The following is a 14,570-nucleotide window of genomic DNA, read 5'->3' on the forward strand; positions in this document are numbered from 1 at the left end:
TGACAAGTGAAATCTCCCGCAGCAAGCTTAAACATGTGAGAGGTTGATCGCGCAGAGAATCGCTGAGCTTATGTGAGTGAGCGTGTAAAAGCATTTCAGTTCTGCTGAGCCAAATAGACAGGTCCGGGGTGAAGAAGTGACAGCCAAAGAAAAGCTTACCCACAAAACGGAGAAGTTATGACAAATCAGACTATAAGGCCAAAAGAAAGTGCAGCTTTATGGTTTCATGGACAAAATAATTTCTGTGGCTGCAATATGATGAGCTAAATCACAGGGCTGCCACATAAGTGGTCCGCAGGTGCGCATTCGCTGTCAAAATAAAAAACACGCACCAAGGGTTAGGGTTAAATTTAAAAAACTGTACTTTTGAGTTAAAATATATATTTTTATAATTTTAATAAATGACAAATTAAAAATTGCATGAACATTTTTTTTGTATCGAAAAAATATCGAACCGTGACACCAAGTATCGAACCGAACCGTGAATTTTGTGTATCGTTGCACCCCTAATATATATATATATATATATATATATCTCTATATATATATATATCTCTCTATATATATATATATATCTCTATATATCTCTATATATATATATATCTCTATATCTCTATATCTCTATATATCTATATATATATATATATATATATATATAAGAACACAAACTCTACATGCTGTTGAACCACAGAAAGTACCCCCTCCCCCCCCTTTTTTATAAGAGGAAAATCATTATGTACCATAATATTCAGAGTGAAAAGATAAAATGTCACTAAATATTGAGTAAAATGTAAAGAAGTGGTGAAACTAAATCATTTGAGTTGTAGAGAGACACTCATCATGAATGATATGTAGGTGTAGTGATGGAGACCCGGTGTTGTATGATCAGGGGGGAGTACTGTACAAAGCACCAATCTGGACATTTTCATTCCTGTTTCAGACAAATTTTTTCAAGCTAACAAGCTGTTCCACATTATGTAAGCCAGTCTGTACTGCATTTATGTCAGTTTGCATAAGATTTTGTCCGTGTAGCCTAGGGCTGCCACGATTAGTCGACTAGTCACGATTATGTCGACTATCAAAATCGTCAATGACTAATTTAATAGTCGACGTGTCGTTTGAAGCTTTGTAAGATCCCAAAAGACGCGGGAATAAGTAGTAGCATTTAAGAGTGTAATAACAGACTGAAACAGAAGATGGCAGCACTGCATGTACAAGGATGCCAGCTGCCGTTAAACCCCGACGAAGAAGAAGCAGTGTCCGGTATCGTAGCCGAGTCCAAATTCAGGAACTGCATCCTACTGTGCCCCCATTTGTAGGCCGATTACGTTACAGTGGCATGACGAAGACTGTCCGAATTCGAAGACTCCGACAAATGCGGCTGACAAATGCGCCCTTCATTTCCCCCGATTTGAAGGATGGGTCGGGTGTATACTTCGTGGCCCAACCTATCCCAGAATTCATAGCGCGGCCCTGCTCAGCTTCCAACAATGGCGGCAGCTAGTTAGTGTTAATATTACTCTTATTATTCTTTCTGGGTCACAAAATAAACGTTTAACATATTTTCAGACGAGAATGTAGCTGTGTAAACCTCAAATATCTGCTCAGTTTATCAAGAACCACATATTTTTAAAAACGCTCCAACGTTTTCAGAGACGTCTGTTACCCACCAGCTCGATAGCTAGCCGGGGTTCAAGGCTCACTACAGCCGGTGAGAACACCGGACTCCCGGCAAATCGTTTTCAAATCCACCGCCATCTTTCGCTACTCAGGTTAAACACAATATACAAGTCACTTAGATAACTTAAAAATGTTATTGTTTGGCTTTTTTCAGTGTTTTATTTGTTCCTGAGTAAATCGGTTTGGCTGCAATTAAAGTTATAGTTTTTACAAAGCTGAATAAACATCAAGCAGACAACTGATTATCAGAAGTGTGAGATCCTCGAGAATTTACTCCGGTGTCCTGTTATATTTTAGATAGCAAGGAGCAGACGGCTGAGTTTATTAAACTTCACCAAAACATTCTGCAAATTTCATTAAAATGTAATAAACTATCATCTTGTCTTTATTTTTAGTTAGCACATAACTTAAACACTTAAAGCTGTAAGCTAATGATAGTTATATAAGAGTAGATGCATGCTGGTGCAATAAGCTGTAAGTTTTACGTCCAATGGATGCATGATCTGATTAGTCAACTAATCGCAAAAATAATCGGTGACTAGTCGACTATCAAAATAATCGTTTGTGGCAGCCCTAGTGTAGCCTGATGATTCTGGGTATGCAACCTCTACAGACATGCTTTTGTGCAGTGCACCAAGAGATCAACAGCACATGTAGCACTGGCTGACAGTGATAATACTAGAAACTAATTTGCTGACGAGTTCACTTTAACAGGAAAGGGAGTAACAGAGGAGTTCACCACAAAGAGGAAACAGTGGCAAAAAATAATCAACAATTAAAAAAAGCAGCATGAGAAACACAGACAGTGGATACGTAGACAATTTTCAATACCGTGTTTCATTTCACTGCAAAGAAGTTATTTTTATATTATGACATATCTTTTCTGTATCAGGGTCGAAGTTGAAGGAGAAACTGAACAAATGCAAACAAGTCTAGCTCACAGACTGTTCCGCATAATTGTTATACTGCCCTCTGGTGACAGCACACAGCTATAACATGTACCAACACACAGCTATATACTGGACTGGAAATCACCAGAGACCCTTTGATACCACATTTTTACAATATATTACTGTCATTTTCAACATTATATGATATGCTAAATATTGCAATAACATATACTACAATTTATGTCCTAAAAGTTGAACTTTATCAGTATCTGTTTTATCCAATGAGATAAAGTAATCTCACTGCAAAATGAGATTGTCGGGCATCCCCCATCACTGTTATTAACACCTGCCATAAATGTTACTATAAAATAAGAGTCATTCTGACTGATATCAGTCTGAGGTTCAATAGGTCAAGTTGGCAATTACATGCAATCTGTTTCTGATTGCATGGGCAACAAACACATGTTGTCCATAGGGAAGTTGCACAGTGACCTCTGGTGGAGAAGCTATGCAACGTCATTGATGAGTGTTTCTCTCATCTCCTCTTGAATTTTTATTTTTTTATATTTAGCAGCTTTTAAATAGCAGATATCAATAGAGAGGCAAATAACTAATATCAACTGATATAAAAACTATGGTTAAAATTAATGTCATAGTAAAAAACACAAACCTTCTGTTGGGTTTGCTGGCTGATCCTTGTTGATAGATGTCTGGATGTTACTGAAAGATGCAGGAGGTGCACACTGTTGCAGGACGCCGATAGCATTACAAAACTGATCCGCAAGCTGGACACACAAAACAAAACCAGTAATAGGTTACGCTGTCATTTAAACAAGACAATAGCTGCTGATGAGAACACAAACTTCAGGCAAAAGAAATTTAAAGACGTTTCTTTTACCAGTTTTATCAAGGTATGTTTTTTTTTTATTATAAAATATAGGTATTTAGTTTACCAGTGTCAACCATAAGGAGGCCAGAATCCAATTTTACCCACTGTGAAAATGTGAAGGCGTGCTTAAGTTTTGGACTTTTAAATGTATTTTCATAAGTTTTACAGCTTCTCCTGAAGATAAAACGTCCCCCAAATAATTAAATGAGAGAAAGTTCATTTTTTAAACCATCTACTATAGAAATCTATGCTTTTTACAATGGGGTCACATTACAAAATATATTATTACAGGACAGTCAAGCCAAAAGAACGTTTTCTGTTATTTTGCTCATTTATTTCCTACAATTTAAGCCCAACGAGTCACACTGACAAAATTTTCTTTATTGTGCAGAAAAACTAAGAAGGACTGTTAAAACCAACATCTTTTTCTTATATTACAATGTCTCAGGGATTAAATGTATAGTTAAAGTTCTGACTGAGAGTGACAGAAAGGGGAGTTTCACTGATCGGCCCAAAGTGTGTTGTATGTAGGCCACCTAGTAAAAGGATGTTTGACATCCCTGGTCTAGAACCACCCTTAAATAATAATAATAATAATAATAATAATAATAATAATAATTATTATTATTATTATTATTATTATTATTATTATTATTATTATTATCAAGTTTGTTTGTTTGTTTGTTTTGGAAAATGGCAAATAGTTGCAGCGGGAGTTGAAAATAGTTGAAACGGGAGAAAATACGTGGAAATACAGTATGTAAGGCAAAAACAGATTTTGCAATATTCTAGCAAGCTGGTACAACATGAAGGATCAAAATCTGACCTACTTTTCTCCATTCGTAATTCCTATAAGTTCAACATCTGTTCAAGACCACTGAAAAAAATAAGAAAATTTGGTCCCTTGCAAGCCAAATATAAAGAAATTACCTTTGCACAGTATTGTAGTAACACTGTTTTCTTTCCAATTATATTTATTTTGTATCATTTTGTTCAATGAAGCTACTCAAAACGACGTTTTAACACTGTAACACTTCATTGTTTAAAATAACTTAGCTGGTTTGGTCGTTTAGTAACACAGGCCTTTAGCTATACTTGCTATAATGGTTAGCTACCCCGTGTTGTTGACACGTTACTAAACTACTCGGGCCACTGGTTTGCGTTAGCTACCAACTCTAAACGACATAACGATGCATTTTATATTTTTAACACCTCCTTCTACCAAAGAATGTTTAAAATATTCAACATTTGCCTTACCGAATTGACTGCGTCTTGAAGTTGTGTTAGCCGGTCCGCCATATTGTCTGTTTCTGACGTAACTGTCGCGAGAACATAAAACATCTCGCGGTATATTCGGTATTTTGGGAGCCTTGGTTGGCATAGGTTGGGTTACTTACTTTTATCATTTCACAACTGGGTTCACAGCAAACTTGAAACGCGTTAAAATCAATATTTTCATATCAGCAGAGATTATCTTCTATTTTAACGAGGAACGGATCTTTATTAGAGCCTGTTTGTGGGTGCTTTATGAGGACTAATGTTAGCCTTTAGCTAATATTAGCTGCCAAACATCAACAGGAAGTAGCAGCGGGGTTAACGCAATTCCAATGTCTTGTACTGTGGCTTCCCCAGGTATGATCATTTTTGTTTCTTTAATTCATTATCTAAAATTGAATGGCAACACTGATTTGTTAAACGCACCCGTTTATAATGCGACCATGTAAATGGATTTGCATGAAAGCTTAACTCTGATTAGTAAGTTGGCTAATAAGTGAGCCGAGCTTGTGTGTGTGTGTGTGTGTATGTGTTGTTAAAATATGTTTTACGTTGTCAGCTAACTGAATTTGGAAAACTGAGATACTAATCCCCTTCGCGTTTTATATAGCTGAGACGAATGTGCTTCCAAAGTAATCATGTAAAGTGAATCTGACACCTAAAACACGTAAAGCTTGCTCCTAATAAGCGAATTAGCTGACACGGCAGCTGTAATGACGAGTAGGTCGAGGAGGAGAAAGCCTAGATTCAATGTCAATGAATGATTTTTAGCTGGTATTTCGAAGTCAGAGCTGACGCTTCAGTTGAGGTTACTTCTTGGTTTACAGATATTTTTTAAATTGTATAATACCAATATCGCGGTGTTGTTGTTTGAACAAATAAAACAGAACTAGATCAAGCATTTCTGATTTAAGTCGTGTTTAAAAAATATTAAAGTGATCATCATATAAAAAAAAGACTACTTTTATAGAAAATGACTGATGTAACCTATTGCTGCTTAACAGCAGCAATACAGGGAGTGCAGAATTATTAGGCAAATGAGTATTTTGTCCACATCATCCTCTTCATGCATGTTGTCTTACTCCAAGCTGTATAGGCTCGAAAGCCTACTACCAATTAAGCATATTAGGTGATGTGCATCTCTGTAATGAGAAGGGGTGTGGTCTAATGACATCAACACCCTATATCAGGTGTGCATAATTATTAGGCAACGTCCTTTCCTTTGACAAAATGGGTCAAAAGAAGGACTTGACAGGCTCAGAAAAGTCAAAAATAGTGAGATATCTTGCAGAGGGATGCAGCAGTCTCAAAATTGCAAAGCTTCTGAAGCGTGATCATCGAACAATCAAGCGTTTCATTCAAAATAGTCAACAGGGTTGCAAGAAGCGTGTGGAAAAACCAAGGTGCAAAATAACTGCCCATGAACTGAGAAAAGTCAAGCGTGCAGCTGCCAAGATGCCACTTGCCACCAGTTTGGCCATATTTCAGAGCTGCAACATCACTGGAGTGCCCAAAAGCACAAGGTGTGCAATACTCAGAGACATGGCCAAGATAAGTAAGGCTGAAAGACAACCACCACTGAACAAGACACACAAGCTGAAACGTCAAGACTGGGCCAAGAAATATCTCAAGACTGGTTTTTCTAAGGTTTTATGGACTGATGAAATGAGAGTGAGTCTTGATGGGCCAGATGGATGGGCCCGTGGCTGGATTGGTAAAGGGCAGAGAGCTCCAGTCCGACTCAGACGCCAGCAAGGTGGAGGTGGAGTACTGGTTTGGGCTGGTATCATCAAAGATGAGCTTGTGGGGCCTTTTCGGGTTGAGGATGGAGTCAAGCTCAACTCCCAGTCCTACTGCCAGTTTCTGGAAGACACCTTGTTCAAGCAGTGGTACAGGAAGAAGTCTGCATCCTTCAAGAAAAACATGATTTCCATGCAGGACAATGCTCCATCACACGCGTCCAAGTACTCCACAGCGTGGCTGGCAAGAAAGGGTATAAAAGAAGAAAAACTAATGACATGGCCACCTTGTTCACCTGATCTGAACCCCATTGAGAACCTGTGGTCCATCATCAAATGTGAGATTTACAAGGAGGGAAAACAATACACCTCTCTGAACAGTGTCTGGGAGGCTGTGGTTGCTGCTGCACGCAATGTTGATGGTGAACAGATCAAAACACTGACAGAATCCATGGATGGCAGGCTTTTGAGTGTCCTTGCAAAGAAAGGTGGCTATATTGGTCGCTGATTTGGTTTTGTTTTGTTTTTGAATGTCAGAAATGTATATTTGTGAATGTGGAGATGTTATATTGGTTTCACTGGTAAAAATAAATAATTGAAATGGGTATATATTTGTTTTTTGTTAAGTTGCCTAATAATTATGCACAGTAATAGTCACCTGCACACACAGATATCCCCCTAAAATAGCTAAAACTAAAAACGACTTCCAAAAACATTCAGCTTTGATATTAATGAGTTTTTTGGGTTCATTGAGAACATGGTTGTTGTTCAATAATAAAATTATTCCTCAAAAATACAACTTGCCTAATAATTCTGCACTCCCTGTAGCTTGCAAAAAGCTACTGCATCATGGTATATACATAGGTTTTTATAGGACTGTTCAGAGTTCCCAGAAAACTTTCACTTGACTGCAGCTGCTGTATCTACAGATTATAGACCAAAGTTTTTCCCCATTGTCTAACTAAGATACCAAGTCAGCCTACCTTTAAATAAAGAAGCTATTTTAATAAGATATAATTCAATAGTGTCAGTCATCACTATAATGAATAGCTTGCTAATGGATAATTGCTTTAACCAAATGTAATACTTAAGGGAAGAAAAGAAGGATTGACAAGGTGGATGACTACTATGTTTGCAAGCAACCGTGTCCTAGCTCCTCTTAAGGATCACTTGTATTTCCTCAGGCATGAACTGTACCTTAGAGAAGGTCCTGGCAGATGCCAAATCATTAGTGGAAAGGCTTCGCAACCATGACAACGCTGCTGAGATGTTAATCGAACAGACGACACATCTCAACAAGCGAGTAGAGGCCATGAAACAGGTAGGGTGTCACATGAACTTGGGGAAATGTGAGGCCTAAAGCATTTGATGTAGAATCCGTGAAGTTTCATTTGAAAAGCTGGAATAACATTTTTTAAAAAGTATTTCTAATTGTTATGATCTATCATTTTATATTTCAGACTGAAGGTTTTTGTGCTTGTTCTTTTTATTGATAGTACCAGGAAGAGATAGACGCCCTGAATGAGGTTGCACGTCATCGGCCTCGTTCCAGTCTAGTCCTGGGAATCCAGCAGGAAAACCGTCAAATTAGGGAGCTCCAGCAGGAAAACAAAGGTAGGCAGTTTCCTTCAATGTCAACTCTCAGTCAGTGCATTTTTAGTTTCGCTTTGATTTGCGAAATATAAAGCTGGAGTTTGATCCTTCCTGCAAATCAAACTTGTGTTCATACTTCATGTAGAGCTGCGTACATCATTGGAAGAACACCAGTCTGCCTTAGAGCTCATCATGACCAAATACAGGGAGCAGGTGTTCAGACTTCTCATGGCCAGTAAGAGAGACGACCCCGCCATCGTTACCCAGCTGAAGGAGCAGCACACTACGGTCAGTGTCTGGTGCAAGTACTTTTAATGTATTATTTTGCAATTTTTTACTTTTCTTGTGCATTAAAAAAAAAATCATTGCAGGAAATGCAAGCACACATAGACAAGATCAACGAAATGGCCTCCGTGATGAGGAAAGCCATAGAGGTGGATGAGGAGCGAATATGTGAAGATGAGGAGAGGATTAAACAGCTAGAGGTAAAAGCCGAGCAGCATTACTTCAGTTGTTCCAAAGCTTTGAGACCAGGGGAGGGTACAAAAAATCCACAGAAGTTACAAATCCACCCAAAAAATGTCTGTTCATGTGACACAGAACATCTCTTATATTAGTCCATGTTTTATCCTTTGAATCCCCTCTTGCATTTGCCATTAAATTGGGAAGGGAGACACAACAGTGTCAAAGAAATTGACACTTGACACAAATGCCAATAAAAGTCATCAGTAGAAACTTAAATGATCAAGCCTCTGAGGGGTGGAATCAAAACTGGATCACAAGTCATAGTTAAAAAATGTTCATGTGCTCTGTTATTTATTTATTTATTTAAACAGTATATTTAGTGTGAGTTTGGAGTTTAAAAATGAACTAAAACTTCATCTTGAGTTGAGATGTCAAAGCAGATCTTAACAGGGCATTTAAATTAAAAATTAGCCTTTTTATTTACATTTCCTCCTAGCTTTGTTTTTTTTCCCTTTGACCTACTTTGTTATTTAGACATCCTGCCTCTCTATTTTCAATAGGTTAAACAGATATATATTTATAGGCTTTTTGGGCTTTACCTCTACTACTTGAAATTATCCATAAATCCCATAAAAGTTAGATTTATGTTACTATTTAGCTAACTAGCGTTGCTATGTGGTTTTAGCTTTTGACAGTAAGAACCATTTGTAGTGTTTCCACATGTTAACCACCAGATGTCAACAGTGAGCTTTTAAACTCTTAAAACCTCATAAACCCATATTTTATTCACAGTAGTGGAAAAAGTAGTATTTTAAGAAAAACAGTAGCTCATTTTGAACTTAATACTAGCAATAAAAAAAATAAATTAAAAAAAAAGTTGGGATGGGGTCAACAAAAAGCTGGAAACATGGAGGAACATTTTAGGTTAACTGGCATAAAGATTAATACTCAACATGATTGGGTATTAAAAAGGCCTTTTAAAGAGGCAGAGTTTCTCAGAAGTAAAGATGTGCTGAGGTTCATCAATCTGCAAAAAAAAAGGCATCTGCAACTTGTGGAACAATTTCAGAATAACATTTGTCAACATATAATTCTGAAGACTTTGAATATCTAATTATCTGCAGCTTAATATCTTCAAAAGATTCTGAGAATCTGGAGAGATCTCTGTGCTCGATAAAATTTGGGTTTATGGGATTTACAAATCATTCTGTTTTTGTTAGCATTAAACACAGCATTTCTCCGTCTCTGTGTATTTCAGTTGGAGAACAATGGACTCCGAGAGCTGCTGGGAATCAGTCGGGAAGCTTTTCTGATTCTGAAGAGAGACGACCAATCAGACAGCACGTCACTGTCGCCACTGCTCACCAGTGCCGACGTGAGCTTACGAAAAAGTTAGAACCCAGGGCAGCCCACCAAACCCGCCCACCTACTGCTGCCGCTGTAGGGTACAGAGTCTACAGCCTGTTACCACGTGACCACTTCAGATGATGAGTCTCCTGGTGCATTTAGAACATCGCTGCTCCAGACCTGCATCCCTGTCTGATGATTCGGGCAACAAGCAGCGAGCCACCCCCCCTCCCTTTATTCTTTTTCTTGTTTCTTGGTACTGCTGTAACGTTTTGTTCATTTTGGCAGCATGCACGAGCCCGCAGTGCCTGCAACATTTTAAGGTGTAAATGAGTAAATGAAGGGCTTGAGTTCAAATAAATCTATAAGCAAGAAAATTTGTCTGTAGAGTTTGTGTCACCTTCCAAATGTCACATGTTTCTTGTTCTGTTTTGGTTGCTCCTGCAGATACACAACTTCTCATTTTCACTACTCGTGTCAGTAAAAGTGGTTTCTATTCCCACCAATATTGTCACTGGCGGGAATAGAAACCATATCCACAGAGGATCTGCTCCAAAGGGTGAGGTGCATCTGCTGCTAGCTGTGGAATAGAAAATTTCAACACTGTCAAACCACAGTGTAGTTATACTCCACCGAAAGGCTTGTAAACAAGTGCTTCATTGTTTCACTGTTGCACATTTATATCATTACATTTATTAGTAATTTTATCCACTACTTAAAAAAATATATATATATATATATATATATATATATATATATATATATATATATATATACATATTACAAAAAACACCCAGCACGCCCCTGCGGGCGGTTTATCCTTCAAGCTCGGGTCCTCTACCAGAGGCCTGGGAGCTTGAGGGTCCTGCGCAGTATCTTAGCTGTTCCCAGGACTGCGCTCTTCTGGACAGAGATCTCCGATGTTATTCCCGGGATCTGCTGGAGCCACTCACCTAGCTTGGGAGTCACCGCACCTAGTGCTCCGATTACCACGGGGACCATCGTCACCTTCACCCTCCACATCCTCTCGAGCTCTTCTCTGAGCCCTTGGTATTTCTCCAGCTTCTCGTGTTCCTTCTTCCTGATATTGCTGTCATTCGGAACCGCTACATCGATCACTACGGCCGTCTTCTTCTGTTTGTCTACCACCACTATGTCCGGTTGGTTAGCCACCACCATTTTGTCCGTCTGTATCTGGAAGTCCCACAGGATCTTAGCTCGGTCATTCTCCACCACCCTTGGGGGCATCTCCCATTTTGACCTCGGGACTTCCAGGTTATACTCGGCACAGATGTTTCTGTACACTATGCCGGCCACTTGGTTATGGCGTTCCACGTATGCCTTGCCTGCTAGCATCTTGCACCCTGCTGTTATGTGCTGGATTGTCTCTGGGGCATCTTTACACAGCCTGCACCTGGGGTCTTGCCTGGTGTGATAGACCCCAGCCTCTATGGATCTTGTACTCAGAGCTTGTTCTTGTGCTGCCATGATTAGTGCCTCTGTGCTGTCTTTCAGTCCAGCTTTGTCCAGCCACTGGTAGGATTTCTGGATATCAGCCACCTCCTCTATCTGCCGGTGGTACATACCGTGCAGGGGCCTGTCCTTCCATGATGGTTCCTCGTCTCCCTCCTCTTTCTTGGGTTTCTGCTGCCTGAGGTATTCACTGAGCACTCGGTCAGTTGGGGCCATCTTCCCAATGTATTCTTGGATGTTCGTTGTCTCATCCTGGACTGTGGTGCTGACACTCACCAGTCCCCGGCCCCCTTCCTTCCGCTTAGCGTACAGCCTCAGGGTGCTGGACTTGGGGTGAAACCCTCCATGCATGGTAAGGAGCTTTCTTGTCTTTATGTCAGTGGCTTCTATCTCCTCCTTTGGCCAGCCTATTACCCCAGCAGGGTACCTGATCACGGGCAGGGCGTACGTGTTGATGGCCCGGATCTTGTTCTTACCATTCAGCTGACTCCTCAGGACTTGCCTGACCCTCTGCAGGTACTTGGTGGTTGCAGCTTTTCTAGCGGCCTCTTCATGGTTCCCATTCGCCTGCGGGATTCAGTGTATGTATGTATGTATATATGTGTGTGTATATATATATATATATATATATATATATAGATAGATAGATAGATAGATAGATAGATATATGTGTGTGTATAGATATATATCTATATCGATATATATAGATATATATATATATAATTTTTTTTTTTTAAATTGGAAAGCAGTCACTCTGCATTTTAGAGGATGGAAGAGAATATTTGTGGCATTATTGCATACAAAGTGAGATGACTGTAATAAGAACTTTTCATAAATTGGCTATTATTTCAATCCAACTTGTGTTGGGGAATAGAATTTAGACCAGCTGAAAAGTAGAAGTACACTGCATCATATTTGGACTTGGGTGCAGTCTTTAAGTTATCTTTCCCCATATTTTTTTTACTGCAGACGCAAGGCACACCAGAGGGATGTTAGAAAGCATCCACCCATTCTATGGTTTATATTTGAAAACTTAATTTAAATGTAACTGCTGGTAAAGAGCAGCTCGTGTGCTGCTTTGTGCGCACATTAAATAGTGTCTGCCAATATAAATTAGTCTCCTGTTGTGATTTGTTACGGTCTGATGGACAGATCTAATCGAACTGAGACACGGCTAATGAGGTAAAGTCATCATTAATTAATTAAAACGAATTTAAATTGTAAATAAATAATTGTTTAAATGTTTGAAATGAAATTAATTTAATACATCATTTATATATTTTGTTAATTAATTGTTTAACGTTTTATTTAATTATTGACACATTTAATTTGATGTATCGAAGTCACTCGAGATCGTGTTGATGGTTGGTGACGCCAGAGGGAGGTGGGGATATCGCGGGACGGAGGACGAGAATCTCGCGGTGGCTTCGTTAGGCAGTCAGAGCGGCAGAGGGAGAAGGTCGGCTCAGGCAGGCTTTCACGTCAGTCAAGCATGTCGCTTTCGAGTTTGCAGGGACTCTTACTACCCAAACACGGGACGCTGCCACATTACCAATGATTTTACGGAGGAGCAGATAGAAAAGGGTTTGTTAAGAATTCAAAATAGAGAGGCGGAAAATGTTTCGGTGGATTGGGTTCCCGCTGCTGCTGCTACTGCTTCTTCAGTTGGTGTATGAAGTTGAAGCGCAGGTAGAAAGTGAGTAGCCTTACCAGAGGATTTTTGTTTTCTTTCTAATCTGATGCAAAGTGACTTTCGGTTTTAGAAACCTTTAAATGTAAATGGTATATAATCAAAAAGCTATCATATTCAAACTAGTAGTGTTGTGTTTGGGCTGCAGGACACTAGAGTTGCCCTCTTGTATGGCATTAGCTAGCTAATTAACGCGTTATTCTATGTAACGGACTAAAACTGTCTATTTATCCCACACAATTTAATTCGGTTATGTTTAAAGTTTGAAATAAGGGGATGCTCGTACACAGGATGTTAGTCGTGCCTAACCCTATTGTGAGTTAAGCTCTGCGTTTAAAGCTGTCCTTAACGAGTATGCCGAGATTTACAGGTCCAGGTAGCTTACTTACATATTTTATCTGCAAACAGGAAATGTAAACAGTAATCTGTCTCAGATGTGGTGGAAGAGGCAGCTAGGTCTTACCATAAGAAGAACCTTAGACGAGCCACAAGAAAGAAATCAGAATTTAAATTGCTTCTGCATAAATTGCAGAAGTAAGACTCTCATCCAGGGGGTGCTACTTTGAAAGTAGTGCATCTAAATCAATTTATCCAAATGTAATATATATATATATGTATATATATATATATATATATATAATATGATTACATATAAAGGGCTCAATAATTGTCAGTTAAGCAGTTCGGCTGATGCAAAAAGCAAAGATGGCAGTCAACACGATGCAAAGTGATTGAACTTGTGTTAGACCAGACTCTGCCCTGAGGCTGAAGTTCTTTCTGCATGTCAGGAGTGCGTAGGCACCTTTGCAGTGTGTGTAGCCTGCTTTGAAATTAACCAGTCATGTTGTCCCTACCTCAAAGCGCTAAATTAAAATCACTGACCAGGTCAGCAGGATCTGTCAGGAATGATAAATCTAAAAGCACTGATAATCCTGAGCTGTGTGTGTTTTGAAAACTTCAAAACATTCTTTGATTTTCACACAGCAACTTAGTGAATCTTGCAAAAAGTTACCTCACACATTGTGAGCCTCTCGTCCTCATAACACACAGTCTTCGATGTTTGAAGTCTTCCCACACAGTTCCTGCTGGGGAACTATGCAGTAATAGTTAAGGAAGTGTGGAAGATTGCTGTGTGTGAGTGCAACAAAACCAGAAGTGTGGCCTAACTGAAAACAAGTGCAGTTACCAAACACAGTGTTTTGTTTTGGTTTGTTTAATTATTACCAAGATTCACTTTTATTTATATGGCGCCAAATCACAACAACAGTTGCCACAAGGCGCTTTATATTGTGAGGTAAAGACCCTACATAATATAAAAATGGCATAATCATGTTCACATTTCACTGTCTGTTCTGTGTATCTGCATCACCTTTCAAAGAGGGGAAAAAACAGTTGTTTTCCAGTGTAATCTGTTCTTTTTAAAGGGCCGTATGATGCCACATTTGTAGCTGTCAGTCTTGGTGCCTGAATTATGCTTCATTGTCTTAATATTTCAAATACAACTGTTAAGTGTAATCAACACTGGCTTA

The 14,570-nt window shown here is 39.1% G+C and overlaps 2 protein-coding genes across 2 annotated transcripts; one reads left to right on the forward strand and one right to left on the reverse strand.

Moving 5' to 3' along the window:
• Positions 1–2,158: 2,158 nt before the first annotated feature.
• On the reverse strand, positions 2,159–4,811 carry med21 (mediator complex subunit 21). The gene is made up of 2 exons (XM_040034919.1): positions 4,717–4,811; positions 2,159–3,355 (listed from the first exon to the last, which is right to left on the reverse strand). Exons 1-2 carry the CDS (start codon positions 4,798–4,800, stop codon positions 3,221–3,223), a joined length of 219 nt encoding a protein of 72 aa, XP_039890853.1. The 5' UTR covers positions 4,801–4,811; the 3' UTR covers positions 2,159–3,220.
• Positions 4,812–4,978: 167 nt separating this feature from the next.
• Positions 4,979–10,255, forward strand: fgfr1op2 (FGFR1 oncogene partner 2). Its single transcript, XM_040034918.1, has 6 exons — positions 4,979–5,091; positions 7,658–7,794; positions 7,970–8,087; positions 8,212–8,354; positions 8,438–8,551; positions 9,790–10,255. Exons 1-6 carry the CDS (start codon positions 5,067–5,069, stop codon positions 9,925–9,927), a joined length of 675 nt encoding a protein of 224 aa, XP_039890852.1. The 5' UTR covers positions 4,979–5,066; the 3' UTR covers positions 9,928–10,255.
• The last annotated feature ends 4,315 nt before the right edge of the window (positions 10,256–14,570 follow it).

Source organism: Simochromis diagramma, unplaced genomic scaffold (assembly GCF_900408965.1).
Source record: "Simochromis diagramma unplaced genomic scaffold, fSimDia1.1 OVJJ01000763.1, whole genome shotgun sequence".
Taxonomy (NCBI): Eukaryota; Metazoa; Chordata; class Actinopteri; order Cichliformes; family Cichlidae; genus Simochromis; species Simochromis diagramma.

Excerpts from the sequence above, each read along its gene's own strand:
- fgfr1op2 (XM_040034918.1), top strand. The coding sequence starts at position 5,067 with ATGTCTTGTACTGTGGCTTCCCCAG. Across the intron at positions 8,088-8,211 it reads GCTCCAGCAGGAAAACAAAG|AGCTGCGTACATCATTGGAA; the intron begins GTAGGCAGTTTC and ends TACTTCATGTAG. Across the intron at positions 8,552-9,789 it reads AGAGGATTAAACAGCTAGAG|TTGGAGAACAATGGACTCCG; the intron begins GTAAAAGCCGAG and ends TGTGTATTTCAG.
- med21 (XM_040034919.1), bottom strand. The coding sequence starts at position 4,800 with ATGTTTTATGTTCTCGCGACAGTTACGTCAGAAACAGACAATATGGCG. Across the intron at positions 3,356-4,716 it reads TTCAAGACGCAGTCAATTCG|CTTGCGGATCAGTTTTGTAA; the intron begins GTAAGGCAAATG and ends TTGTGTGTCCAG.